The following is a 27,634-nucleotide window of genomic DNA, read 5'->3' as shown; positions in this document are numbered from 1 at the left end:
GCCCTGGAGCATAGTTATATTCATCTCAAGCCTGAACTCTTACATCCTCTGCTGGGTGGTTAAGGAGAATAGAAGTTAAGGTCGAAAGAGTGGCAAATAAGAGTTATAAAGTGGTTTCAGATTTGAGACAATTTCTCACAAATGAGTCACTGATCCCTTCCTTCCTTGTTCCCATTCCCCTGAAGGGCTAGGAGATGAATAAGGAAGTTAGAGCCAGTAAGACAAAGTAAGAGAAACCTGTCATCTACCTAGGTGTCTGCAATAAGAGGCCTTTTGGAAAAGTCTGTGTTCTGGGTGGGAGCAAGGGCTAAGAAACCCTGCATTGGGGGAAAGAGAGAAGCAGAATGACCCCAAACAAGGAGTCACAAGGTTTGTAGAAGGGCACAAATCATTCTCATGCCATGGTCTAAGGTGGTGGCGGAGGCTACTTCTTTGCACATGCCCATTGCTGTATGTATCTAGATATAATGTATAAAATATACACATGTGTATACACATATACAAATACATATGTATCCTAGCATCTTAGTGCTAGAAAGAACCTTAAAGGCTAAGCATTCCCGTCTCTTGCTCATTGATAGCTTATCTGCCAGAAAGCACTCCCTATTTTAACACTCCCAGGAAGGGGGAGAAGCTGGGAAGAGAGGAGGGCATTACCTTGCCACTCTTCCTGTTGGATTACTGCATTAATCTGTCTTCCATCAATTATTTAACCCTAGTTTTGCCCTCAGATGGGTATTGTCTACTCCGTTTTATATGACCACACTGTTGGCTACATCGTTGCAGGCAGCCTCATCGCTACTTTAAAGAGCTAGTGACTGAGACACCAAAAAAACCCACACACAAACAAAAATCCAGCATACACACCGGAGGCAAGCCCTCAGTAAAAAATTGTTGAATGAGTGAATGAATGAAACAAAGACACAAATGAGAGTATGTTTTCCGTTGACAGCAAAGCAGAAAGGCGACGGCGCCAGGTCTCGCCTCCGCCCCGCCAGACCACCATAAAGAGAGCGAGAGACGTGTAGTGAGACTGGAGAAGCGCTCGGCTCGGCCTGCAGCCGTGAGTTGGGATCTGGGTGGCCCAGGTTGCCATGGCACCGCATTGGCCTCCACCCTCTCTTGTCTTCCTGCCCCCCCTTCCCCCCGCCTGGGTCTGGCAGTCAGTCACGTGCCCCGCCGCGTAACCACACCTCTGCCCCTCAGAGCGATGTCAAGCGGTCACGTGTGATAGCAACAGATCACGTGGCTGCCATCTCTCCTCCGCCCCTTTCTCCTCCCCGCCCCCTTCCCGGTCAAAGCCGCTCCTGGCTGCCCCTCTGCGCATGAGTGTCTCGTACGTGCCCCGAACGTCCGGCGTTCGCCCTGCCCCTCCAGTTTCCGCGCGCCTCTCTGGCAGCTGGTCACATGGTGAGGGTGGGGGTAAGGGGGCCGCTCTAGCTCGCGGGCTGTGTCTATGGTCGGGCCCGTAGCGTCCAGCTGCACCGGACACAGCTCGAGTGTATGGCGCCGCAGGATCTGGCTCCGGGGCCCCAATAACGGGCCGCCCCCGCAGCTCCAGGGACGCAGTGAGGTAAGTGCAGACCCTTCCCAGGAATGGGGTCCATTTTCGTCCTGCACGGCTTCCTACGCGGGCAAGTTATGGAAGGATGGCTCGAGGGCGGGAAGTGGGGCAGGGTGTAATTTCTTCCTTTGTGGTCATATGGAGGTGTAATTTTAGGGCCTGGATGTCGGATCTTCGATGCAGGGGGTGTGTCGTGTGAGATCAATGTTGTGCGGGGCGCGATGGTCCTAAAGAAAGGATTTTTTTGTTGTTGTTTTAGGGCCTCACGTGGCTGGAGGGCTTGGGGTTAGGGTCATTGTGTTACCTGAGGGGCCACCCTCATGGAAGATTGGGGAAGGGACGGGACGCTGCTGGTGATGTCTTTGTGATGTCTTTTGTGAGAGTTACTTTATTGCTGCAGGCGAATACTATCTGAATTCTGGAAGGGATTTTCGGTGGCAGGAGTCTCTGTGATTGTAGGGTTTCCTCTGATCTGAGAATGGCTACTCCTCGATATGAGCCAGTGGCTGAGATTGGTGTTGGTGCCTATGGAACGGTATACAAGGCCCGTGATCCCCACAGTGGCCACTTTGTGGCCCTCAAGAGTGTGAGAGTCCCTAATGGAGGCGGTGCTGGCGGGGGCCTTCCCATCAGCACAGTTCGTGAGGTGGCCTTACTGAGGCGGCTGGAGGCTTTTGAACATCCCAATGTTGTCCGGTAAGAAGAGGTGGAGGGTTGGGAGTGGGTAGTAAAAGGGAAAAGATAACCTATAGGTGGGGATTGGTGGTCAGAAGTGGGGACCCTGAGGAAATAGGGGAGGCCATGTTGGGCACAAGTGACCATTTGTTCTGGCCAGGCTGATGGACGTCTGTGCCACTGCCCGAACTGACCGAGAGACCAAAGTGACCCTGGTGTTTGAGCATGTGGACCAAGACCTAAGGACATACCTGGATAAGGCCCCCCCACCAGGCTTGCCAGTGGAGACTATCAAGGTAGGTAGGGTGGGTAGACGCCGAGAGAACCTGTTGTGATTGCGGGTGTGGTGCCTAGTTGCCAGTTCCTCTGTACCCACCCACCCCCCTTCCAAACCAGGATCTGATGCGCCAGTTTCTACGAGGCCTAGATTTCCTTCATGCCAACTGCATCGTTCATCGAGATCTGAAGCCAGAGAACATTCTGGTGACAAGTGGTGGGACAGTCAAGCTGGCTGACTTTGGCCTGGCCAGAATCTACAGCTATCAGATGGCACTTACACCTGTGGTCAGTAGAGAGGTGGGGGTAGGGGAGTGGTTGATGTAGCCATTGAGAAAGTCACAAGTTTTGTGACTTAGTTAAGCATCTGTGGTTCATGGTAACCCATAGGATCCTCATCCGCTTTTCTCATTCCCGTTAGGTTGTTACACTCTGGTACCGTGCTCCAGAAGTTCTTCTGCAGTCTACGTACGCAACACCCGTGGACATGTGGAGCGTTGGCTGTATCTTCGCAGAGATGTTTCGTCGCAAGTATGGGACCCAAGTATCCTGAGTTTCCCAAATCTCTTAGTCATAAACCCCATCCATTCCCTGCCCGTTATTTCACTTAAGTACTATTGACCATTTTGTCCCTAACCAGGAACTCTGAAATGGCCTGGAATTAGGAACTTCATTGCCCTACATTCTCCTTACCCTCTGTTTTGAGCCACTAGCAAGGATTATTCCATTACCAGATCTTTGAAAATGACTGCTCCGTGTGTCCTTTCTCACCATAGGCCTCTCTTCTGTGGAAACTCTGAAGCTGACCAGTTAGGCAAAATCTTTGAGTAAGTGGCCAGCATGGGGGAAAAGAATTTTCCACTCTGAATCTTTCTGCTGAGCCCTGGATGGCAGCTGGCTCTGTGCCTGGAGATGGGGGTTGGAGAAGGACCCTCTTGACCCAAGTTCTTCTGCTCCCCATAGCCTGATCGGGCTGCCTCCAGAGGATGACTGGCCCCGAGATGTGTCCCTGCCCCGAGGAGCCTTTTCCCCCAGAGGACCCCGTCCAGTGCAGTCAGTGGTACCTGAGTTGGAAGAGTCTGGAGCACAGCTGCTGCTGGTACTGGGCTTGCACACAGGCACGGGCACAAGGGGAGGTTGGGGTGCAAAATGGAGCAGTATAAAAGGGACCCAAACTGTCACGGTGCCTAAGACGTGGTTGGGGGATGGGCTAGTTTTTACTGTTGCCATGTATAGACCATCCACAAAGGGGGAGGTAGAAAATATGCCATGTTGGTATTATCCCGGGTGAGCAAAAGTTTGTTTTTTGTTTTTTTTGTCTTCATGGGCTTTTGATTTTTGCCTCCACTTCTCAGGAGATGCTGACTTTTAACCCACACAAGCGAATCTCTGCCTTCCGAGCCCTGCAGCACTCTTATCTACAAAAGGCAGAAGGTAACCCAGAGTGAGCGGTGGAGTGAGCGGTGGAGTGGCTGCAGCAGTACCCAGAGAGAAGAAACGCCATCATTTCCCTTCCTTTGAACACTTAAGTGGAAAGGCCCCCAACTGAGAAGGAGATCTCTCAGTCTCTGAGGCTGTGGAAACTCCTCCTCCAACTTTTCACAGAGAGTATTTTGCTGCCTTAATGACATTCTCCCTCGTATCCCTCCTTTTGAAGCTTATCCTTCCCTTGCCTCCCCCGCGCCCCCCCCCCCCCGATTTCCATACACCAAGAGGTATGTTCCTTGTTCTCCCCTTTCCTATCTTGATATTGGGGATCTTTTTTTATACAGGAAAAACAAAACAAAACAAAGAAATACGGTCTTTTTTTTTTCTTTTTCTTAAATGTTTCTTCCACTGATGGGCTTTGCCATTTGAGGATTTGGAAAAATCATTTGGAAGATGGAACTTCACTATAGAATCTTGAAAGATTCTCTCCAGGTCAGTCACAGAGCCTACGTAGGCAGTTGGAGCCCAACTGGCAAGAGAAAAAAAAGGCACTTAAGTTGCTGCTTTAAATATGGAGTTTAAATGGCTTTTATTTTTATATTCACTGAACTTCCCCAGACTGGGTCCTACTTATTGTAAGAAAGAGTCCTTGGTGGTTTTTTCCTGGCTGTCCCTGATTTACCCTTGGAGCCAGGCCAAGATGTGTTGAGGTGGTCCAGCGTGTGGAAGGGGAAAGTGGGGAAACAGAGCCAGGAATGACTCCAACCCCCATCCCATTTCATGCACTCCCAGGAGCTTCCCATATCCACTTAAGGAGAGAGGGCGGAAGTTGCTCTTCATTCCTTAGAACCTTGCTCCCACTGAACATGTCAGGGCACACAGCCTGGCTGTTCAGTCATCTTTGGGGGATGTGACAGAGGGCCTTTGCTTTTCTCAAAAAGGGCTTTAGACCCTGGGTTTTCCCTAAGGAAAGAAGAAAAGCTTAGGGAGAACGGAGAGCAGGAGAGAAGTCAGAAGGGTCCAGAGTCTCATAGAAAGGCACTGGGGTTAGCTCGAGGATCCTTCTGATTCCGAAATCGCATTGCTAGCCAAACACCAAGGATCTGTAAAAAGCAAAGGGAAAGAGATCATCACCAATCGTGAATCTCCAGAACTAAGACCTACAGCCACAGAGAAAAACTTAACAGATGTATATGAGAGAAGCGGAGAATGGTACCTCTGTAAAGCTAAAGAAGAGTCCAACACCCCCCAGGATTTTCAGGGCTTCGTCTGAATGCTTCAGAAACTTTTCTCCACACATCTGGCACGTGGGGCTCCGGCTCTTGCAGATCTGAGGATAAAACATGTCTGTGTGTGTGTGTGTTTGGAGGATGCGGAGCTGCCAGGCTGCCCCATCCCGACACCATGGTGAAAGGCCCCAGAAATAGTTTACTATGATCATTATCCTACAGGTAGAATCTCACTTGACTAATTCTCTACCCTTTGTATCCCTCCCTCCCTCTCCCTACCAGCACACAGCAAGAGAGCTGCTAGAGAGAGACAATCCCATTCAGGCTCTTGGAATCTGCCAGTTAACTTTCCTACCAGCCCCCACTCCAGCCCCACCTCTACACCAACTCACTGCGGTGCAGAAAGCATAATCCTGTTGATACAGGGTTGTGAGGTTGAACAAGCCACAACAATCAAAACTTCGTTCCAGTTCATCCCGGGTCTTGTTACTCATGACCCACCAAGAAGCATTGATGACATCTGTCTGGAGAAGATAGGCAGAGGGAAATTACTGGATGCTCCTAACCTTAAGAATCCTCCTACGTCCCGATCTCGAATACCTCAATTTCCCTATTTCAGCAAAGGGAGTCAACATCCCTCAGAAATAAGAGTGTATTATACAGAAAATGATAAAAATCCACCTCAGGTTCTTCTGGAAAATTAGCTGATTGCCCAGAGGAAGCAAATGCTCAAAATCTGAAAGTGGGCCTACTAAGAGATCCAGACAGGGGAGGGAGTTAAGAGGGTCGGGGGGGGGGGGGGGGGGGGGGGGGGGGGGGGGGGGGGGGGGGGGGGGGGGGGGGGGGGGGGGGGGGGGGGGGGGGGGCGGGAAGCAAGTACTTGAAGGGGCATCCGCTTACCTGTTTGCTTCGGTTGATAGCAAGGCATGAGCAAGAGATTACAAACTGGAAGGCGAAGACCAAACCGAGGATGATCATGTACTGAGAGGAAGAGTTATGGGAAAAAAAGGCCTAGGTTCCTTTATGTCGCACCTACAATAACCATCTGGTCTCATCTATAACCTTGTTAGCTGAAAACGATAAAATCAGCTTGTTTCATAAATTATGGAATAGGGTAGGGCAAGGAGACATGTTCCCAAGATCATTCAAGTCTACCCTTCTTTCCAACACTGCTAGCTGATTCAGCCCTCCCAAGGGCCCCAGTGCCCCCATCACTTAAGGTCAGGATACAAAGAACAGCAGTACTTGGTGGTGGTTGACAGCACCCACCAGTCCAGCCACCGCGATGAGAAGAAGGAAGACTCCCACAGCAATGACTGCTCCGATGATGTGGATGCTGGACACCAGACCCAGGCCCTTACCCCAAGCAGCCACTCCAATGAGCAATAAGCCTACCAGCTACAGGAAACAGAGCAGGTTACATCTCAGAAAAATTCTAGCGTGCAGCACAGCCAAAAGCCCTACAGGGAGTCTTGGACAAAAAAGAACTGAGTTTGCGTGAAAGAGGAAGAGGTGTATGCTCCCACCGCAGATCAGAATGGCTGGGAGAGGGGTGGGGGGCAGCAGGCCTAGTAGAGTCTGAATATAAAAAAGGAACCTGTAGCTTCATCCATCACTAGTATTTTGGAAGAAACAAATTCACAGGAGGGAGGGATTGGCCTTGATACCCACAGCCTTCAGTTCATTACCCCCACTCCCCAGATAAACCCCCTGGTCACCGGAAGTCTCCCCTCTTCCCACGGAAGTCCCCTGGAATTCCCTCTTCGCCGGAAGTTCCCGGGAATCTTCCCGGAACCCCCAGTACACCCCTCTTCCCACCGGAAGTCCCCTAGAGATTCTCCCCACTCCTCTTTCCGCCCTGAAGCTTCCCCCACCTCCAAAACCTCACCATGTAGACCACGTTCAGCGCGCACAGCGCATTCTTGGAGCAGGCAAAGCCACCGCAAACCATCTCCCCAGCTTTGGGGACCCAAGTGGTCCCAAGGACTTGGGGGGAGGGTCTTGGGGACCGTCTTCTTGGACCCCGACAGCTTCTGTCTCTTTAAATCGAGTCCAGCCAAACCCAATTCTCTGCGCCTGCACCGTCCCACCCCTGCCTCTGGATTGGAGAAACTCGGGGCTAATCCAGGACGTCGATGGCTTGAATGCCAATCAGTCTGCATTGCGTCACTGACCCGCCTGCCGGCTCCTCCTTTAGGTTCTTTATTGGATGAAACTTAAAACTGGGGGTAGGGCTTCCATAGCTTCTTATTAGGGACCAGAGCCTAAACTTCAAAACCCCGGATTGAAAACGGAGCGCTCTGTGGTCGCAGCTGGAAGAGGGCTAATGCGAGGGAGGAGGCTCAGGAGAAACCCAGTCGGAGAGCGAGTAGATACGGCTTGGAGCGTAGGGCGAAAGGGCTCCTCCCCTCGAGGGAGCGCCCTTCCCCGCCCCTTTCCCCTTGTCCTGCAGTGACCTCATGATGACGCCATTGTTGGTTGCTATTGCATCACATTCGGGAACACCCAGAGGAGCAAAACATCTAGCCATTTAGCCCGGCCACAGAAGCCTTGGCTTGGGCACAGCAACGTCCAGCAAACCGTCACGCGTTTATCCACTAGTACATATACTCCTCTTCCATAGCCCCTCCTAGCTGGGTGTGAATATGCTATAAATTCAGCGTGCAAAACAGCCGCCTCGGGCCAGAACATTTCTGTAGTGACAGAGCCAGAAGTGCAGACATGAGTGTGCTCGGTGTCCTCAGAGCACATGCCTGACCCATGGCTTGAAAAAAAAAAAAAAAAGCCAAAGGGAGGAGTCTGGAATATGAATAAATATGAGAGGGAGGAGGAGTCTCCACATTTTCACTCTGAGGGAGGATATAGAGGTTGATCAATATGCTTATAATTGAATAAATGCTCTTCATGGAGATGAGAAAAGGCATAATTCCTCTTTTCCAAGAGAAACTGGTGATGGGAACACAAACGAAAAACCTCCCTCCAACCCCACAGGATGATTGCAGTGTTTATGTACTTAGATTATAGGAGTGCGTGAGCAGTATACTCTTAACTGCTACAGTCAGATTGCATAGGTTCCAATTTTGCCACTTACTGGCTGTATAACCTTTGGCCAGTTACCTAAGCTTTCTCTGCCTGTTTCCTCATCTGTAAATGGGGATAAATAACAATACACCTGCCTCTTGGGTTGTTATGGGAATTGAATGAGTTAATATATGCAGAATGCTTAGGAACTACCTGGTATGTAGTAAACACTCAGTGTTAGTTTTTATAATCAGGCTGTTTTACAGGTTCCAGCAGATAATCCCAACCCCAGTTCCCTTATCTCCAACTATACAAGAATCATATAGTTATAATCTGCTATCTTTCATAAATTAATATCAAGACGATATGCAGGCAAAGAGACATTTGGCAGGGCCAGAAAGGTTTGAGTCCTGAAACAAAGTGATCAGATCACACTAGCCACAGTTTTCCCCCAATATCTCCCCTGTATCTTCATTCTGTCCTTCAATTCCTCATCCACCCTCTTCTCTTTCAGGTCCTAAATCAAGGGCAAGACAGTGGTATTAGGGATAAGGGAAACTGATTGGCAAGCATCTTAGTTGGGGAGGAGGGTATAATGAAAAGAGTATCAGAGTTGTAATCAGAAGAGCTAGACCCATAGGGGCACTTGGCTGGCTCAGTCAGTGGAACATGCAATGCTTGATCTCAGGGTTGTGAGTTCGAGCCCCATGTTGGGTGTAGAGATTACTTAAAAATAAAGCCTTAAGAAAAGGAGACCTAGACCCATGGATTTGTTTCACCTCTTACTGGCCTCTCAGAGCTTCGGTTTCCTTTCCTGCACCCCTGGGGCCTGTCATGAAGACAATATATTTGAAAGTGCCATCATAAACTATTAAGTGTTATAGATAATTATTATGAAAATAATTGAGCAGAGAGCATGGTGGGTTTTTTTTGTTTTTGTTTTTGCTTTTGTTTTTTTTTGTCTGGTTAGAGTTACTGTTCTCCTCCATAAACTGTTCTCCCCATAACTACTTGGCCTTTTAAAACAGGAGGTGGTTGCAGTGGGGCGGCTGACTAAGGAAGGGTTATGGAAAAAAATATAGGTATGCAAGCTCTTTGGATGTGTAGAGTGGGTGGGGAGTACAATCCTAAGCTGAAATGCAGGGCTGTAAGAATGAGAGACCAAGTGTGTATGCATTCCTGTCAGAGTTTGAGACTGAACACAAATCTGTTGGTCACTAAGAGTTTGGGATTGCAACTGGGGCCTGGCTTGCCACATTCTCCTAGAACCAACACCCATCTTAATTAGCCACCTCCCACAGGAGGCCCTAGGATGCTTGTTAAGGTCTCTCCATCTACCTGGCTGGAAAATCAGCAGGGGCTGGCTGGCAGAGTTGATGAGCCAACGCTAGAGGGGGTGGGAGGTGCAGGAGGTAGTGCTGTCCCAGGCTGTGGGTTTGAAACTCACCAGTCAGGAAGTGAGGCCGACAGACGGAAGGGCGGGCAGGAGCGGGGAGTTCTGGGGCACAGCAGAAGGGGCCTTCTGGGGTTTGGGGACTGTGGGGCCATGGGCTTCAGGGCCAGAGGTTGCTGTTAGCCTGGCAAGACAGGTCTGGGCAACATGCATGCCCAGAGGCAATTGGCTGTAGCTGCAGTGAGAGCAGAAGTCAGACGACATGAGGTGGCCAAGCAGTCTCTAAGCCGCCTCAGGAAGCTGGCAGAGCGGGTGGGCGACCCTGAACTTCGGGACAGCATCCAGGCCTCACTGAACAGCATAAGAGGTAAGAGAAGGGTGAGCTCTAAACTTGTGTGTCTCGGGGACCAGCAGGGGGATAGAAGGGCTTGCTGTGTCATACATCACTTCCCAATCAGCCACTTCCTAGTCCTCTAGATGGAGCTGGGACTCGGGGGAAGAAAACATTTGGACAGGATGGGAAAAGATACGGGAGGTGTCATTCTCCCTCTTTCCCCAATTCTGATCCTTCTCCCAAGGGATCAAAATACAAGTCACTGCTGAGCTGACCTTCTTGGCAATGGAGAAGTGGGTGAGCATGGGGAAGAGAGGCTGTGACAGACCCATGGTGGACTTGGACCCTGCCTGGGGAGTCCAGGGCAGGAAGCAGTGTGGGGCAGGAGGTTCTGGGACTGCATAATGCGTTCATTCCCAGGACCCTCAAAGGATCGGTGACCTCTTGTTCTCCAGCTGTAGAAAGAAACACACACACACTGAAACACACCACGCAGAGAATCTCAGGCTCCCAGGCACACACTGCCACTCATACTACACGCTTTGCACAGCCAAAGCGCAAAGAAGTCCCCAGGACCCTTTTCGGTCCCCTCTCTTCCCCATGCTCCTGTTCCTCTCCTCCCCACCACCCCCAGCACACACACCTTCCGCTCTACCTCCTTAGTGCCATTAGAACGAGTGATGACAACACAGGGAGGAAGTGCTGCCATGGCAACACCATCCGCCACATCCTCCTGCCCACCCCAGCCTTCAGTCCTGTGGTGGGGCCCCGGCAGGAACAGCTACTCCAAATCCATAAGGCCCCACCACTAGGGACCTGGTGGAACTGAAAGGGGTCTCCAACCTGCTCTCATTTCATTTACCTCTGAGGTGGCAAAGAGCAACAAAAGCCAGCTATGTTGTCCGTGAAAGGTGTCTGGGAAAAGCACATCCTTCATCAGATCCTGGTCTCTCCCAGCTGCTCCATTCTTAGCTGCCTACTTGGGGGAGAGGGGGGTCCAAGAGGCCATTCTTTCCACCAGGGGTATCTCCTGCCCAGACCTCTCTGACTACAGAGGCCACAACTGCAGACCATAACTTGGGGAAGGAACATTTGGTTTGGGTTCCTCAGGGGACAGTATGATCCCCTTCCCATTGCCTTTCTGAGGCTAGTGGCCCTCTCCCCTCCTGTCCCCACCTTTTGCCAAGAACAACCGCTGGCAGATGCCTTCCGTACAGCCTTAGTGGTGGAAAGACCCACTTGGGGGAGTGGCCCATGGCGCCTCCTAGGGGAGGACCTCCAAGCCCCACCCGGGGAGAGAAGAAAGAGGGGGAGGAAAAAGGTTTAGTCCAGGTAGAGAAGCTCTGCTTAGCTCTGGAGGAGGGAGTGAGGACAGGTGGAGGCTGAAATCTCCCAGAAGACTACGCTCTTTATCAGCGATTTGTTCCACTCCTCTAAGAGTCAGGGTTCTGTTTCCACTGAACATAAAGGAAAACTGAGGCCGCTAAAGGAAGGAAGGAAAATCAAGGCAGAATCAACAAAACACCTTCACCTCCTCTTTGAGAAAATTCAGAAAAAGCTACTGAAGAGTCTTCTATCCTGGGAATGGTGTCATCCAGGTGGGGTGGAAGAGAGGGGGTGCTGACCTCAGGACAGGACCGAGAGGGATTGGGTACAGGTCTCAGGGAAAACAGAGGGCATCCAGCATCCTGGTACTGCCCCCCCCCCTCACCCCCTACCAGGCCAAGCACGCTGCCGGCTCCTGCCTCCTAGAGCCGCCCACGACAGCACTTAATATAGTCTCAGCTGCGTCAGGAGGGTGGGACGCCAAATTAGGGGAACGCTCAGACTCCCCGAGTGGGGTGGGGCGAGGAGGGGGTGAAGGGGGGTGGGTTGGGGAGGTCTCCAAGCCTCTGAGAAGGCCTCCGACCACTCAGGCCCATCCCTGCCAGGTCTCACTCAGCCTCTGTTCCCCGTGGGCCTAACCCCTTCAGCCTTCTCCCCAGGGTAGAAGACAGTGAGTCCAACTCCGGGGTCCCTGGAAGGGTGGTAGACACACAGCAGACAGACGTTTTCCATTCTATCTCCTTTTTAACCTTCTAAAAGAGCTCCACCTTGAAAACCTCAGGAGTTGGAATGGGAACCCAAAAGACGCTGCCTCCCACCTCAACTGAAGGGGTCCCTGTATTCAGGGGTGCTAAAAACCTCACGTGTGGGTAATCAGATTCGAGGATGGTGCCTCCCTTAACCCCAATCCCCTGACAGACCCCCCCACCCACCATACCCACCAATTCTCCTCTCTGCTTATCCCTGCTGATTCTGAGGCACTCTTGGAGCTACGGTTGCTATGGAGACTGGATGCATTTTGGTATGGGGGTGTCGATCCGTAGACATACTCCTTCTCCTTCCACCTCAAGCTGGAGCCTTTGACTCACTTTTTGGCCTGGGCTCCTGGAGCCCTTAGATCTCTTCCCTCCTAAGGCACCCCTCTCCTTCCTACCCGGCTAAATTCCATGTTTGTCCCCATCCCCAGGGAACACTTTCCAAGTTCACTTTGGGACAGTTGGGCTCATGTCGTGGCCCCACCAATGCATTGCGTGTGGAGGGTGGGGGTGAGCGAGGCGGCTGGGTGATGGGGAAAGAAACAGCAGCAATTACCTGGGGGAGACCAGGGGTCCTGGGAAAGGGATTTCAGGCCTCCCGATTTCCCTACTTCAACTTCCCCAGAACTGGCAGCCATCCCCTAAATCCGCTCCGTTTCCCCCTCGGACTGTCCACCCACGAGCTGATTTTTTACCCTGGTCCCTAAATGCCACACCCAACAGTCGCGTTCCCTAACCGCGGTGTGCTAGGGGAGGGGGCTAGATTGTTGGAGTAGGTGAGTCCAAGTTCTAGGAAATCCAGCCCAGGATTTGGGAGGGAAATCCAGTCCTGGATTTTGTACCGCCTTCTCAGACAGCGGAGCTGGTGGAGAGAAGGTTGGGGGGGGAGATAGGGTGGGGGGGGCGGGGGGCCGCCTCCTCCTCAATGTGAGGGGAGCGCCCGGACACAGCGCGCATCCGGACCGAGCCGAGCCCCGGCGAGCCCCCCGGACCCTTCGCCGGGATCTCACGCCCCTTCCTTCCCAGACCCCAGACCCTTGGGTTCCCACCCCCTAAGGCTTCCCTCCTTCCTCCCCCGCCGGCGCCTGTATCTCCATCCCCAGCATCCTCCCCGCGCCCCTGCGAATCCCCCGCACGACCAGCCCATTAGCTTCCCACCTTCCCACAGATCTCCTCCCCGACCCCATCCCCGGCCCCTGTCCCCTGAGTCCCCATTCCCCGCCCCTGCCTCCCCCGCAGCGGTTCTTTTTCTCCCCCAGCCTCGGGTCCACCTTTTCTGCCCCCTTTTCCTCCCTCTCCCCTATTTGCCCCCACTACTGTCCTCCCCGCCCTCCTCCGCCCATCTCGGCGCCCCCACCCAGGCCGGGGTGCAAGGTCCAGCGCGCCTCCCTGGAGCAGCACCAAGGTCCCGGGGCTCCAACGGGGTGGGGGCGCAGGGCGGGGAGCATGGGGAGGGGGCGCCCCGTGTGATGGGAGGGGGGCGCAAGCGGAGGCGGCGGAGGCGGCGGCGACAGCGGAGCCGGGCTGGGGGCTCAGCGGGGTCCGGGGGCTGGGGGCAGCGAGCAGGGCGGCCCCATGGCCGGGCCCCCCTGAAGCAGTCCGGGGGAGTCCCCTCCCCTCCCCAGCTCGGGGGTCTCGGGGCCCCATGAGCCGGGGCGCGGGCGCTCTTCAGCGCCGGACAACGACCTACCTCATCTCGCTGACCCTGGTCAAGCTCGAGTCGGTACCTCCGCCGCCGCCTTCTCCGTCTGCGGCCGCAGCCGGCGCCCCCGGGACCAGAGGTGCCGAGACAGGGGATCCAGGCAGCCCCCGAGGCGCGGAGGAGCCGGGCAAGAAGCGGCACGAACGTCTCTTCCACCGGCAGGATGCGCTGTGGATCAGCACGAGCAGCGCGGGCGCCGGGGGCGCCGAGCCCCCCGCCCTGTCCCCGGCTCCGGCCAGTCCGGCCCGCCCCGTCTCCCCCGCTCCCGGCCGCCGCCTCTCCCTTTGGGCCGCCCCTCCGGGGCCCCCGCTCTCCGGGGGGCTGAGCCCTGACCCCAAGCCCGGGGGCGCCCCCACCTCCCGGCGCCCCTTGCTCAGCAGCCCGAGCTGGGGGGGCCCGGAACCTGAAGGCCGGGCGGGCGGCGGCGTCCCAGGCTCGTCCTCCCCGCACCCCGGCACTGGCAGTCGGAGGCTCAAGGTGGCGCCTCCTCCGCCGGCTCCCAAGCCTTGCAAGACCGTGACCACGAGTGGCGCCAAAGCCGGCGGGGGCAAGGGCGCGGGTAGCCGCCTGTCATGGCCCGAAAGCGAAGGCAAGCCCAGGGTCAAGGGGTCAAAGAGCAGCGCGGGGACTGGAGCTTCGGCCGCTGCTGCTACAGCCGCCTCCGCGGCCGCCGCCGCCGGGGGAGGGGGAGCGGCAGCCACGACCTCTGGTGGGGTCGGGGCTGGGTCCGGAGCCCGAGGGAAGCTGTCCCCTCGGAAAGGCAAGAGTAAGACCTTGGACAACAGTGACTTGCACCCGGGACCGCCTGCTGGTTCTCCTCCTCCGCTCACCCTCCCAGCAACCCCGGCTCCAGCCGCTGCTGTCACCGCCGCCTCCGCGCAGCCCACTGGGCCTGCACCTCCAATCACTCTAGAGCCTCCAGCTCCAGGGCTGAAACGGGGCCGGGAGGGGGGCCGAGCATCCACTCGAGATCGCAAGATGCTCAAGTTTATCAGCGGCATCTTCACCAAGAGCACAGGGGGGCCTCCTGGCTCCGGGCCCCCTCCCGGACCCCCGGGCCTGTCTTCTGGCAGCGGGTCCAGGGAGCTGCTGGGCGCAGAGCTCCGCGCCTCCCCTAGTGAGTAGGACCAGGGCCTGAGAACAGGGAGGGGAGGGCTTGTGGAATGCTCAGCTTGGGGTGGAGGAGAGGTGTGCAGGATTGAACTAGGGAAGCTTCTCTCTTGGGTGGGCGGATGAACCAGATTCACTCCATTGCCAAGGACTGGGGCAAAGACTCAGGGGTCCTGAAAGGAGGTGGGTGGCTACACTGTGCGACGTGAGAGATGCCTTGATTTCAGAGGGACTCGGAGAGCCTCAGAGCTTTCTGGGAAAATAATGCCCTTGGTCAGAGAGACTGTAGGAAATTACTCGCAGAGAAGGCTCAGACCCCACTTCCAGCCTCAGCGGGACTCTGGGAGCGTGGGAACAGAGCTTTGCCTTGCCCCGAGGACTGCTGAAGGTGAAGGGAATGAGGAAGCCTCAGTTTCTCTGGAGCACTTGGGGCAGGTGGCAGGAGAGTGACCTTGCAGGCAGCTGCTCGCCAGGGATAGGTCTTCCCTGGGCTGAGACCAGGCTAGTGGGGCGGCAGGGAGGGACTCTGGTTTCTTTCCGCGCAGAGGTGGATTGGGCAGTTCGGGAGTGCGTGGGGGCTGGAACGTGATGAATACTTGAATGCGAAGTGAGAGGGGGCGGATGGGAGGTCTCACTTCCCACTGCCCACCCTGGCCCCAGAGCGGCGTTGAAACCCCCAGGGGGCTGCCCAGGAGTGACTCAGGGGGACGGAACTGCTGCAAAGGCAATTTTTACCCCCGGAGACTTGGGAGGGGGTACTGAGAAGGTACTGTGGTTTTTTTCGGGGGAGGGGTGTCTTTCTTTCTTTTCTTTTCTTTTCTTTTCTTTCTTTCTTTTTTTTTTTTTTTTTACTTTTTCTGGAAGAAAGGCTAGGGACTCTTGGTGCGGCTCACACTCCCCTCCGGGGAGGCGGGTTCGGGAGCGGGGGCGGCCCCCGGGGTTTGGCTCTGGAGCGGGTGGGAGCAGATGGCTCCGGATCCCAGAGTTCCCGCCGCAGCTGCGGCGCCCCGGGAACGTCCGGCCAGTGTCGGGCGCGGGGGCTGGACCCGGCGGGCGGAAGGAGCATCCTACCCCCCGCCCCCGGGCCTGTAGCTTCTCCGGGCCAGGAAACTGAGCCCTTCCCCACACTTCTTTCAGAGGGTGCTTGTGGGAAAGGTGTGGGAGAGGGAAGCGTAGGCAAATCCAGGCTCCACTGCTTGGGCTGTGGGAAGCGGTCAGGGCCACCATGCTGTTGACCTTGAAAAAGGGGAGGGATATCCCTCACCTCAGTTTCTCTCTTGTGAAATGGAGATTGAGGAAGACCCACTCCCTTAGGTGTCCCAGCCCCTCCTCCCAAGATCTGCCTGGGGAATCCAAGTCAGGCCCGCAGGGAGGAGACCCTCCGCCGTTCCTCTACAGGGAAAAACCCACCACTGTCAGAACCCTGGTCCCCCCATCTGGGGCAGGGACTTACGTTTGGGGATGTGCTTTAAGGGAGATGCCAAATGAAGTATTTTTGTCTAGCTGGTTCCGTTGCTAAGCAACCACTGAGCGGCAGCAACAGCTGTGGGGAGACCAGCGGCTGGGATGGGAGGATTGGGGACCACTCTCAAACCTAGCCTTTCTACATAGTTCTCCAGCCCAGGCAGAGTCCTGGGGGTTAAGGGAAGCTGAAAAAGGAGGAGGGGTGGCTGAGGGGGTGGGGGTGCTCCTGGGCCTGGAGCATCCCCTCTTACGGCTCCTTTCCTATTACAGAGGCTGTGGTCAATAGCCAGGAATGGACTTTGAGCCGCTCCATTCCTGAACTGCGCCTGGTAGGTAACCGAGTCCCTTAGTCTGTACGAAGACTGACATCCCCACTCTCCTCACTCAACTCTCTCCCCGTCACCTCTTCCTGCCCCTCTCTCTGTGGGAATGAGGAATAGTTTTCTAGTTCTCCCGAGATTCTGCCTTCGTAGCACTTTCCTGGGGCTTGATCTATCCTTACAACTTTTTCTTCTCTACTCTCATTTCTTGTTTGTTCATGGTCCTCCTCCAGGCCTCTCCTCATTTCTGGCATCTCCCCTTTATCGTTTCATGTTCTGTTGCCTAGAATTGGCTAAAACTTTCCAACCAGTGTCTAGGGCTGTGACTTGATTCCCCCCCCCCCCCCAAAGTACTGGGTTGCCAAAAATCTTCAGCCTGTGGTCCACTTTGAGCTTGGGATCATTTCTTACCACACTTACCTGATCTTCCGGAATGCTCTCTCCTGACCAGCCCTCAGCTAGTCCCTGCAGGCTCCTGCCTGGATGATTTAACACTGCCAGTCTTTGAGTTCTCTGGAGTGTTCAGACCCAAGCATTTGGCCTCCTTCTAATTCTCACAATCTCTGCTCCACAACCTTGTTCTCAGGGTGTGCTGGGCGACGCCAGGAGTGGGAAGTCATCACTCATCCACCGATTCTTGACTGGTTCGTACCAGGTGCTGGAGAAGACAGAAAGTGAGTTCTCAGGAGCCATAGTAAGCTAAGGTTTGGGGTCAGGAATCCAGGATCACTGACTAGGCAGCTTTGGAGACCTCTAGAGGAAAGGATGAAGCCCTAATAGCTAAAGTATAAGAAGCACGGGGAAGCTTCATGATCTGTGACCACTGACATACTACCACTTCCAACCCTTCTGGACAGGTGAGCAGCACAAGAAAGAGATGTTGGTGGATGGACAGACTCATCTGGTGTTGATCCGAGAGGAAGCTGGGGCACCTGATGCCAAGGTGAGGGCTAAGGTGTTGGGGTAGGCAGGCTGGCTGGGGTCAGTATGGGCCAAGAGAGAAAGCTCTAGTTTCCCAGACCTCCCTGGGCATGGCGTCCAGAGGAGTGGACTTGTCTGACCCTCCCTTTGCTCCCTCATGCCCCGCAAGTTCTCAGGCTGGGCAGATGCTGTGATCTTGGTCTTCAGCCTGGAGGATGAAAACAGTTTCCAGGCCGTGAGTCGTCTCCATGGGCAGCTGAGCTCCCTTCGGGGGGAAGGACGAGGAGGCCTGGCACTGGCACTGGTGGGGACACAAGGTAAGGAGGGTCTGGGGAAGCACTATAGCTTTCAGGGGAGTCCTTGAGATGGCTGCCGAGGTATTTGCCCAACATAGGTGAAAGCGTGGTGAGGTGTGGAAATGGCCCCTTGGATTGTAGTAACTCTCTGGAAGGAGGCCGATCTCCAAATAAGGGAGTCATTAAAACAATCAAGAAAACAAAACAAAACAAAAGCAAAAGTAAAAACAAACAAAGAAAACAAAAAACAAAAAACAAAAATCTTCCCAGGGTCTGAGCAGAGAAAAGAGGACTCTTCAGGAAGGAAGGGACAGCTATAGTAGCAATCTCCATTCCTCTGAGATGTCACCTACCTTGTGTTCTCACACTGCCTTTTCCTGTCACCACCATGGGAAACACAGAAAATCTCGGGCTCCAGTGTGGACAGAAAGCCTTCCATGTTCCCCTTGCTTCAGCTGGGTCAGGCTGACACCTTTCAAAGGAACATATCTAAAAAAGAGAAAGCACAAATGAAACGACGGAGAAAATAAAGAGGGCAGAGAGTTTTTACAGAACTGTAAAATTCACAAAAGGGATTCAGAGGCTCTCAGATGCCCGCAGGGCCCTGTACCCACCTGTGTTGGGCTGGCAGGACTTTCTGTCTGGGTGCCTATCCTGCAGAATACCGTTTCCACCTGCTGCTCGCCTCCTGATTCCTTGCTGCAGAGTGAACAGTCCACCTGTTGCCCGTGGACATTCAACCTTTTCCTACGCACCAGGTGACCTCCCACTGAGTTCAGGGCTCGCTGGATTTGCAGAGCAGGGGCGATCATCACTTGTGAATCTCAGCCATTTCAGACCTTGTCAGGAAGCTCTACTCAGCTCTCGAGTATTCTTTGAAGACACGGGCACAGAGCTCGCCCAGCCTACTCGTACTGCAGCTGGGCTGGTGAGCTGGGCCCAGCATTCAAAGAGGAGGGAATATTCTCTCACAGCCTGTCCTTACTGGACCCAGCCTGGGACGGAAGTCAAAGGGAAAAGAAAGTAGGAGAAGTGAGGGAAAGGCCCGCTCGTCCAATCCTGACCCTTTCCTGTCCCCTCAGACAGGATTAGTGCTTCCTCCCCTCGAGTGGTGGGCGATGCCCGGGCCAGGGCTCTGTGCGCGGACATGAAGCGCTGCAGCTACTATGAGACGTGCGCCACCTACGGGCTCAATGTGGACCGGGTTTTCCAGGAGGGTGAGCACGGTGACTCCCCGCACACGTGGGAAGCTGGGAATGGAGGAGCTGAGGGCCTAGGGTATTCTCAGGGCCTCCAGGCCACCCTCCGTGAGAGACGGGAAATTAGCCTGCATGGTTGGGAGGAGCGATCAGGGAAGGTCAGAGAAGGTGTGCTTCATAACCACATGGTCTTTCTGGGCTGAGTGAGCTGCTCCAGGCTACAGGTGGCACGAAGGCCATAGTGAAGTTTGGGCCAGTGTTATCTCCTGGGGATTTATCAAAACTGGGCAACAAAGGCGGGGTGGGGGTCTTAGGTGTCTGCCCCACTCATGCATCCTACCTCTCCTCCTTCCGTTAGTGGCCCAGAAGGTGGTGACTTTACGAAAACAGCAACAGCTTCTGGCTGCCTGTAAGTCCCTGCCCAGCTCCCCAAGCCACTCAGCTGCTTCCACTCCTGTAGCTGGACAGGTGAGTTGGGGTTTCAGGGTCCACAGAAGGGCTGGTAAGATGCAGAGGAGGGCTGATGAACAAGAACAAGAGGACCTTAGGAGGTTGGAGGTGGGGGCGAATGGATATGACAGTGACACCACTTTTAGAAAGTGTCTTGGGCTGGAAATCAACTAGGTTCAAAATGCTGTAAGGTCCTTGAGCAAGTCATTATTACCTCCCAAGGTTTCAGGAAGATTATATGGCATGATACTTGCAAAATCTAAGGCACTATGACAGTGAGGAGTTTTATTGTTAATAATAACACAAATAAATGGTGATGAGCTCAAGGAGTGTCTCAAATCCCTCATAGCTAGATGTAACTCCAGCTTGGTGGGGTGGGAGCATCGCAAAAACTGTTCTGCTGACTCCTTCATCCGTACGCAGGCTAGCAATGGGGGCCACACTAGCGACTACTCTTCTTCCCTCCCATCCTCACCCAATGTTGGTCACCGTGAGCTCCGAGCTGAAGCGGCTGCAGTGGCCGGATTGAGCACTCCAGGGTCCCTGCACCGGGCAGCCAAGCGCAGGACCAGCCTTTTTGCGGTATTGGACATGATGATTCCCCCATCCTCCTGTTCCCTGACCATCTTCCCTGGTCCCTCGACCCCTCTGTTGGGCCCATTTTCATCGTCTTCCCCGTCCTTCCATCAGTGGATCCCTCTATCCATTCTCTAACTGATGCCAATAACCGTTCCAGAATCGTCGGGGCAGTGACTCTGAGAAGCGGAGTTTGGACAGTCGGGGAGAGACAACGGGGAGTGGGCGAGCCATCCCCATCAAACAGGTGGGTGATCCAGGGGCTGGGGCAAGCTGGGGTGGGTGGCTGGTCTTGACCGGCTTTCCTCCCACACGTCTCTCTCCATACTCCAGAGCTTCCTACTGAAGCGAAGTGGCAACTCCTTGAACAAAGAATGGAAGAAGAAATACGTGACCCTGTCCAGTAACGGCTTCCTCCTCTACCACCCCAGCATCAATGTGAGTGGCAAAGATTGGCTGGACCACACTGGCTGGCCTCGGACACCCTTCCACCTCTCCCAGTCCACGTTCTCACACACGTAAACGTCATTTCCAGGGGAGCCCTAGTCCTGTTCTCTTAAGTTCAGCAAACATGTGTGAGGCATCCACCTTGTACCCATCCTGGGGATGGGAAAGTAAAGACATCTCCCCAGGAACTTGCAGTCTAGTGGGAGAGCATGGAGGAAGGACCTCCACCTGGTCTGCCTTTCAGGGAATACTTTCTGGAGGAGACAGTGCCAGGCCAAGTTCGTTGGGCCCTTCCCCTCAAAGTTCATCTCAACACTGTCAGCACCAAACACAGTGTCCCCTCTCTAGCCCATACTCTTGGCTGCTTTCCAGCAGCACCAAGGCCCTCAGCCTTCCCGTACTCTCAACCCCTGTATCCCTCCAGGATTACATCCACAGCACCCATGGCAAGGAGATGGACTTGCTACGAACGACAGTCAAAGTCCCTGGTAAAAGGCCCCCAAGAGCCATCTCTGCTTTTGGCCCCTCAGCCAGCATCAACGGGTTGGTCAAGGACATGAGCACTGTGCAGATGGGTGAAGGTCCTGGTGAGTGGGACCTCTGACAAAGAGGCAGGAAAGGGGCCAGAGCTGCGGGGAAAAGGAGGAGGGGGAGGGAAGGGGGGGCTAGGACTGGGTAAGCAGGAAGATAGGTGATAAAGAGGAAGGAGTGGGGCCCAAGCACAGAGGGGCCCACTGAAGCTTTATCTTGTTCCCCTTCCAACAGAAGCCACCACTCCCACCCCCAGCCCCAGCCCCAGCCCCAGTTCTCTGCAGCCACCACCAGACCAGACATCCAAGCACCTGCTGAAGCCAGACCGGAATTTGGCCCGAGCCCTCAGCACTGGTCAGTGAGGACCCACCCTCCATCCACTGTCTTCCGGATCTGAATGGGGTGTGGGTGGGAAATGAACTTGGGGTAGAGGCTGGGAGGCTGGAATCAGTGCATGAGTGGATACACTGAGCATCCGCTGGGTGCCAGGCACCAGACTCGGTCATACTATGATGATCATAATGGTTAAACACAAGTGGGTTCTAGAGCTAAATTGCCTGAACTTAAATCCTGGCTTGCCACTTGGGCAAGTTGCTTGACCTCTCCATGCCTCAGTTTCCTCACCTGTAATATGGAGATAATAGATTCTATCTCAGAAGTTGCTTTGAGGCTTAAACAAACTGAGAACATTGTCTAGCACATAGCCAGCTCTCAGTATTTGGAATGTTTGGAGATATAGATATAGATAGATATAGATATAGATATAGATATAGATATAGATATAGATATAGATATAGATATAGATATAGATATATTTAAAAAACAAGTAAATGGTAACAAATGATCCTCACAACAACCTTGTCAGGTCAAGATTGTTATCCCCATTCTAGGGATGAAGAAACTGAGGCTCAGAAGATTAAGTGACTTGCTCAAGGTCTCAAGGCCAGTAAGTGGCAGAGCCAGGATCTAAGTGCAGGTCTGACTCTAAACCACTCATCTGCCCACCTCCCCAGGAATGATCAAGGGGGACCTCCTGGAGAGGACGGGGGACCAAAGCTAGTTCAGGGGAGGAGACAGGCTATGGAGGAATCAGGAAATCTGTGGAGGGGGCAACTGAGGCAGCTGTGTCCCCCTCCCTAAGACTGTACCCCATCTGGAGACCTGAGCCCCCTGAGTCGGGAACCCCCTCCTTCTCCCATGGTGAAGAAGCAGAGGAGGAAAAAGTTGACAACACCGTCCAAGACTGAAGGCTCGGCTGGGCAGGCTGAAGGTGAGGCCCTGGTGGGCAGTTCCACTCCCACCCTGGACCCTCACCCCTAACTCCAGATCCCTGGCCTAGCTCCTTCAGGAGGAGCAAAAGTGCCTGAGCTGAGTGCTTGGCTATCATAACCACTGTGCACATGACTTAGTGAGAAATGGATGAAGACCCCTCAGCTCCCGTCCCTCCTCCCATTCCCCAGACAATGCCTTTTACCCCAGTAGTTCCCAGCCCTGCCACTCCCTGTCCCAATGTCCCCCATTAGTCTGTAGCTCCTGCTACCTCTCTTAATGACCCTCCGGTTTCTGTTCCTGCTCGCAACTCCACTTATCCCGGTTCCCACACCCAGAACCCCCTTATGGTCCCCAGTGACTCATCACCTGACTTCACTGTCCCCCATTGACTCCTCAGCGGCTGGACTCTGTGCCCACTCAGTCCCTGTTCCCAATAACTTCTCATGATCACCAAGCTCTCCCAACAGCCCTTGACCACAGTGATCCACATTCCTGCCCCCAGTGACCTCCCCAGGCCCCCGAGACTCCTCTGGAACCACAGGCCTCCCTTGTCCCAGGTCCAGGACTCAGCTTCTGTCCCCTCTCCCTGTGTTCACTCAGATCCTGACCATCCCTTCCCTTCTTAGAGACCTGGCTCCTCACTGGTCATGATAACCGGTCCCCACGCCCTGCTCTCTGCTGGGTGCTCAGACCCAGGTTCCAGACCTGCCTACTCTCATGGCTCTTGGCTTCTGCTCCACTCTGCTCCGGGGCCACTGACTTTAGTTCTGCTTTCTCTCCCCATCTGTCTGTCCTGCTTTGTCTCTGGCACTCTGTCACTATTTCTCTCCATCTCTCCATCTGCCTCTCCTTTTCTCCTTTCTTGGTCTCTTTCTCTGTTCTGCTCTCCATTCTATCTCTATCTCCTTCGCTTCGGGAAACCAGCCAAGCGCAAAATGTGGAAACTAAAATCCTTTGGTAGTTTAAGAAATATTTATAAAGCAGGTAACAAGCGGGGAGCTGGGAGGGGCGCTCAGCTGGGGTGCAGATGGGTGGGGGTGCCCTTGCCTTCCCCTGCATGTGCTCGGGCTTCCTGCTCTCCCACACCTTCTGCTTCCCCAACCCCTCTGCCCCACTCCCAGGGGCTTGGGATGGACATCAGGGAGGAAGGGTTTGGGGAAGGCAACCCCTGTTTGAACTCTGTCCCTTGACCCTCATCCCATCCCCCACCCAGAGGAAAACTTCGAATTCCTGATCGTGTCCAGCACTGGTCAGACTTGGCACTTTGAGGCAGCCAGTTTTGAGGAGCGGGATGCTTGGGTCCAGGCCATCGAAAGTCAGATCCTAGCCAGTCTGCAATGCTGTGAGAGCAGCAAGGTCAAGGTAATGGTCGGGGGGCGGGGTGAGAGTTGGGGAAGAGCAGACAAGAGTGTCTCAAGAGTCTGGAGAAGGGCTCAGAGGGAGAGTCAACACACCCCCCAACCCTTTCTGCAGCTACGCACAGACAGCCAAAGTGAAGCAGTGGCCATCCAGGCGATCCGGAACGCCAAGGGCAACTCTATCTGCGTGGACTGCGGGGCCCCCAGTGAGCGCAAGGGGGCAGCGGAGGGGTCTGGGAGGGAGTATGGTTCGCTGGAGTTGGCGAATGCTGCCTCTCCGGCCAGGAGCCAACCTCTGCACTCCCTCCGCAGACCCCACATGGGCCAGTTTGAACCTGGGCGCACTCATCTGCATCGAGTGTTCTGGCATTCACCGGAACCTGGGCACACACCTGTCCCGAGTTCGTTCGCTGGACTTGGACGATTGGCCTCGGGAGCTGACCCTGGTGCTGACGGCCATTGGCAATGACATGGCCAACCGCGTGTGGGAGAGCGACACGCGGGGCCGCACCAAACCCACGCGGGACTCTTCGCGGTACGTGTGAGGGAAGGGGGTCGCCTAGGGTGTGCGGATCCCGAGAGGTTTCGCTGGGTAAGGGGAGGAGGTCCTGGGTGACTGTCCCTAGAACCCTTCCCGTTCATCCACGGTCTTGCAGAGAGGAGCGGGAGTCATGGATTCGCGCCAAGTACGAGCAGCTGCTATTCCTGGCGCCGCTGGGCACTCCCGAGGAGCCTCTGGGCCGCCAGCTGTGGGCCGCGGTGCAGGCCCAGGACGTGGCCACCGTTCTCCTGCTTCTGGCCCATGCGCGACACGGACCGCTCGACACCAGCGTAGAGGACCCGCAGCTCCGCTCCCCCCTTCACCTGGCAGCCGAGCTCGCCCACGTGGTCATCACGCAACTGCTGTTGTGGGTACGTGAAGGCGGGGGGGCGGGGGCGCGTAGGGAAAGGGGTCTTTGAAAGCTCCACCTAGGAGACAGCCAGGCGCGGGGGATCCCGGAAGCGGGCCTGGAAATTGGGAAGGGGGAGAATTTTTGCTAGTGTAGGCCCTACGGGGACGCTTGGTGACGCGGCCGTTTCTGTCCTCTAGTACGGCGCCGACGTGGCCGCCCGCGACGCACAGGGCCACACGGCGCTGTTCTACGCCCGCCAGGCTGGAAGCCAGCTGTGCGCCGACATCCTTCTCCAGCACGGCTGCCCGGGTGAGGGCGGCAGCACAGCCACCACCCCCAGCGCAGCCACCACCCCCAGCATCACCGCCACGCCCAGCCCCCGCCGCCGGAGCAGCGCCGCCAGCATGGGCCGTGCGGACGCCCCCGTCGCGCTGGTATAGTTGCCCAGCGGGAGAGACACCCCCACTCCCACACGGGCCGGGCACGACCACACCGGGTGGACCGCTGGACAGATGCACCCACTCACCTCTCTAAACCGCACCCCGCCCCACGGGAGCACTTCTTTCCCCCACGAGGGCACAGCCCCCACGCCTCCCAGAAGACACAAACTCACCTCCCTCTCCCCAACGAGGCATGGAGACCCCAGCTCAACACGCCCCCTTTCCACCCTTTCCACACTTGGATTGCGCTGGGTCTACCCGCTGGGTGTCTGCGGAAGCGGACGCCCTGTCGCGGTACCTGCTCCTGGGAGCTTGGATATGCCCGCTCGCGCCCCCTAGGGGAGGAGGGGGAAAGACCCAGTCCTGCTTGTGCTCGACAATCCCAAGGGTGGAGCACAAACCCAGGCTGGCTCCTGGGGAGACGCCGCGCCAGGGGGAGGGGTTAGTACGTGGGAGGGCTAGCCCTGGGACTTGGGGCCAAAACCCGGGCCCCCACCCCTTCCATGCTAATCTCACTGCCCAATGAAGGGGGAAGGGCAGCGAGGGGCAGGACCCCTGCTGCCCAAGGGGGTAGGGGGGTCCCCAACCCTTTCCGTGAAAGGGACCATGAGGAGTGGAAATCAGGACGTCCCCCCACACCCACCCATGGATGGAAGCTAAAGGGCCCGGGGAGCCAAGAGCCTGGGTCCCTCCTCACTAGTATCTTGGGAGGGAGAAGAGATGGAGCAGAGCGGGCTAAGGGGACTGGGGAGGGACCTTGTAATTTATTGCTTTGTTCCCCAACAAGGGGGCAGGGGCGGGCAGGGGCTGGGGAAGTTTCTGGGTAGGGGAAGCCAAGGGTGGGCAGAGGGTGGGGTGGGGTGGGGGTGCTCTCGGGTTGTGAGTGTCTGTGACCGTGACTGCGTACCTGTGACTGTGCAGCGCCCGTGGTGATCTGGGGCAGGGGGCACCCCTACAATGGGACCCCTCCCCCACTATTCTTCCTGTCCAGTCCCTCCCTCCCACTGGAGCAGCTCCAGACCCGTCCCCCAACCCCATGATCCCTCCCAGCCAGGGCTAAGAGGATGTGAGGTGGCTGGGAGGGTTACCAGGCCTCCTTCCCCATCCCCAGAAAGGGGGTGGTGGGGTGGATTTACCTGGCCCAGCCCCGCCTCCTTTAATCAATCCAGCCCTTGGGCCTTCTGTGTCAGTGGTTTCCGGTCTTTTTTTTTTTTTTTTTTTTCTCGGCTAAAATATTTTTCAAAGGACCAGGTAATTTTGGGGAGGGGAGAGGGACGGGGGCAGGGGGAAAGGCCCCATCTCCTCTGAGGCAGGTGGTGTGAATCATCTTCAACAGCAATTAAAGAGGAAGTGATTTTTGTCTAGGGGGTGAGCTGCTGGTTTGTTCTCGAAGAGGCCGGTCAGGGAATGGTCTTGGTCAAGGTGGGGAACTGGAGGTGGGAGTGTGCCAGCAGAGGGTGCCTCTGCTGGGGCTCATGGCAGAGCGACATCGCAACATCCAGGCACCGGGTGGCCCCCCGGGTGGCAGCTCAGATACCTCATGCAGTGGATAGAAACAGGCAGGGCAGAGCAACAGTGGGGGTCCAGGGAGTAGAAAAGTCAATGACTCCCAAGATGACCCTCTTTCTGGGAAGGGGCTGGGGTGTGGAACTTTGGGGACTCTGAGGACAGGGGAGGGGCTGCTTGGAGAGGCGAGCAGGAACCTTGGAGTCAGATCCGAATTTGAAACCAGGCCCTCCAAGGCTGAGTGGCCTTAAGCGGGTTACCTGGGTGGCATCTGTTTCTTTGTAATCTGAACAATAGCTGTTCAGAGGGACCTGGTAAGGACCCCAGCAATGCCCATGGAGCACCACCCTAGGCACTTGATACCAGAAGTAGGGCTCAGTATAGTAAGGACCTGGAGAGCAGAGGTAGAAATCTCCCAGCCGCAGACGTCCCTGGTGTCCGCAAACTCCATGCCCAGCTGAAGTAGACATCTGCCCACCTCCATGTCATCTACAAGGCCCCAGCAGACTGAGGCCAGAGCTTCCCCCCAACAGCTGCACTGCCTCCTGGTTAAGCGTGTAGCCAGTCCTGCTGTCCAAATGCAGCGGAAAGCATTCGCCCTGGTAGAAGGCCTGGGTGGTGTGCTGTTGGGCCAGAGCCACTGCATGTTGTCATTCAGTCAATGGCCTGGAGTCTTCTGGTAGAGGCCCCTCTTCCCTCAGCCCCACAACGACAACGTATAGCTGCAGGTGTGCCATCGAGCTAACAAGGTGTGGCTGCAGCAGCGGGTCCAGGTCCTTTTCACATGAAGGCCCTGATTGTCCGGGATTCTAGGCTGGGTGATCACCCAGCACAGCAGCCTGACATGGGAAAGGTGAACTCAGGGATGCAGGTGCAGTGACAGACGCAGGTGCAGAGGCAGGGGTGTCGTTTGAGAAGGCCAAACAAAAGGAAGAAGGGGAAGTAGCAAAAAAGACTCAACAGGAACACCTGGCCCGTCTGTCTTTCGGCTCAGAGACTCTGGACTCTGGCTCTCCATCTCCACTTTACTTCTTAGTGGTGAAAGCTCACTCCTGTCCTCAGAAGCTTAGTGTGAGAGACTATGAATGAGGGGGAAGCAAGGACCCCCTCATTCTTGGAGAGAATGAAATCACCACAGGGAACTATAG

At 55.3% G+C, this 27,634-nt stretch overlaps 3 protein-coding genes across 8 annotated transcripts; 2 read left to right on the top strand and 1 right to left on the bottom strand.

Moving 5' to 3' along the window:
* The first annotated feature begins 1,342 nt into the window (after positions 1-1,342).
* Positions 1,343-4,318, top strand: CDK4 (cyclin dependent kinase 4). Of its 2 annotated transcripts, none has more exons than XM_039256175.1 (8): positions 1,343-1,573; positions 1,965-2,260; positions 2,400-2,535; positions 2,636-2,803; positions 2,937-3,046; positions 3,292-3,342; positions 3,479-3,614; positions 3,871-4,318. In XM_039256175.1, the coding sequence occupies exons 2-8, from the start codon at positions 2,043-2,045 to the stop codon at positions 3,961-3,963; spliced, it is 912 nt and encodes a 303-aa protein (XP_039112106.1). In that variant the 5' UTR covers positions 1,343-1,573; positions 1,965-2,042; the 3' UTR covers positions 3,964-4,318. The 2 variants fall into 2 exon arrangements, with proteins under 2 accessions (XP_039112106.1, XP_039112105.1); XM_039256174.1 differs by having other exon boundaries at positions 1,344-1,573; positions 2,024-2,260.
* A 189-nt stretch (positions 4,319-4,507) lies between these two features.
* On the bottom strand, positions 4,508-7,283 carry TSPAN31 (tetraspanin 31). Of its 2 annotated transcripts, XM_039256176.1 has the most exons (6): positions 7,061-7,281; positions 6,403-6,570; positions 6,073-6,153; positions 5,565-5,696; positions 5,160-5,273; positions 4,508-5,046 (listed from the first exon to the last, which is right to left on the bottom strand). In XM_039256176.1, the coding sequence occupies exons 1-6, from the start codon at positions 7,121-7,123 to the stop codon at positions 4,972-4,974; spliced, it is 633 nt and encodes a 210-aa protein (XP_039112107.1). In that variant the 5' UTR covers positions 7,124-7,281; the 3' UTR covers positions 4,508-4,971. The 2 variants fall into 2 exon arrangements, with proteins under 2 accessions (XP_039112107.1, XP_039112108.1); XM_039256177.1 differs by lacking the exon at positions 6,403-6,570 and having other exon boundaries at positions 7,061-7,283.
* A 2,448-nt stretch (positions 7,284-9,731) lies between these two features.
* AGAP2 (ArfGAP with GTPase domain, ankyrin repeat and PH domain 2) lies at positions 9,732-25,775 on the top strand. Of its 4 annotated transcripts, none has more exons than XM_039256191.1 (19): positions 9,732-9,953; positions 16,548-16,606; positions 17,184-17,271; positions 17,455-17,540; positions 17,688-17,835; positions 18,897-19,031; positions 19,372-19,481; positions 19,887-20,045; positions 20,200-20,286; positions 20,373-20,477; positions 20,911-21,073; positions 21,252-21,371; positions 22,159-22,287; positions 23,214-23,273; positions 23,503-23,651; positions 23,763-23,853; positions 23,960-24,182; positions 24,304-24,559; positions 24,738-25,775. In XM_039256191.1, the coding sequence occupies exons 1-19, from the start codon at positions 9,794-9,796 to the stop codon at positions 24,978-24,980; spliced, it is 2,571 nt and encodes an 856-aa protein (XP_039112122.1). In that variant the 5' UTR covers positions 9,732-9,793; the 3' UTR covers positions 24,981-25,775. The 4 variants fall into 4 exon arrangements, with proteins under 4 accessions (XP_039112122.1, XP_039112124.1, XP_039112121.1 ...); XM_039256190.1 differs by lacking the exon at positions 9,732-9,953 and adding an exon at positions 13,571-14,820; XM_039256193.1 differs by lacking the exon at positions 23,214-23,273.
* Positions 25,776-27,634: the final 1,859 nt, after the last annotated feature.

This window comes from Hyaena hyaena, unplaced genomic scaffold (assembly GCF_003009895.1).
Source record: "Hyaena hyaena isolate Hyena2069 unplaced genomic scaffold, ASM300989v1 scaffold_560, whole genome shotgun sequence".
Lineage (NCBI taxonomy): Eukaryota > Metazoa > Chordata > Mammalia > Carnivora > Hyaenidae > Hyaena > Hyaena hyaena.
Note: the sequence above shows the minus strand (reverse complement) of the source record. Positions and strands in the feature narration are given on the sequence as shown.

Excerpts from the sequence above, each read along its gene's own strand:
- TSPAN31 (XM_039256176.1), bottom strand. The coding sequence starts at position 7,123 with ATGGTTTGCGGTGGCTTTGCCTGCTCCAAGAATGCGCTGTGCGCGCTG. Across the intron at positions 6,154-6,402 it reads ACCAAGTACTGCTGTTCTTT|TACATGATCATCCTCGGTTT; the intron begins GTATCCTGACCT and ends TCTTCCTCTCAG. Across the intron at positions 5,047-5,159 it reads TCTTCTTTAGCTTTACAGAG|ATCCTTGGTGTTTGGCTAGC; the intron begins GTACCATTCTCC and ends TGCTTTTTACAG.
- CDK4 (XM_039256175.1), top strand. The coding sequence starts at position 2,043 with ATGGCTACTCCTCGATATGAGCCAGTGGCTGAGATTGGTGTTGGTGCC. Across the intron at positions 2,536-2,635 it reads TGCCAGTGGAGACTATCAAG|GATCTGATGCGCCAGTTTCT; the intron begins GTAGGTAGGGTG and ends CTTCCAAACCAG. Across the intron at positions 3,343-3,478 it reads CAGTTAGGCAAAATCTTTGA|CCTGATCGGGCTGCCTCCAG; the intron begins GTAAGTGGCCAG and ends TGCTCCCCATAG.
- AGAP2 (XM_039256190.1), top strand. The coding sequence starts at position 13,647 with ATGAGCCGGGGCGCGGGCGCTCTTCAGCGCCGGACAACGACCTACCTC. Across the intron at positions 17,272-17,454 it reads GGTGCTGGAGAAGACAGAAA|GTGAGCAGCACAAGAAAGAG; the intron begins GTGAGTTCTCAG and ends CCTTCTGGACAG. Across the intron at positions 19,482-19,886 it reads CCACTCCTGTAGCTGGACAG|GCTAGCAATGGGGGCCACAC; the intron begins GTGAGTTGGGGT and ends ATCCGTACGCAG.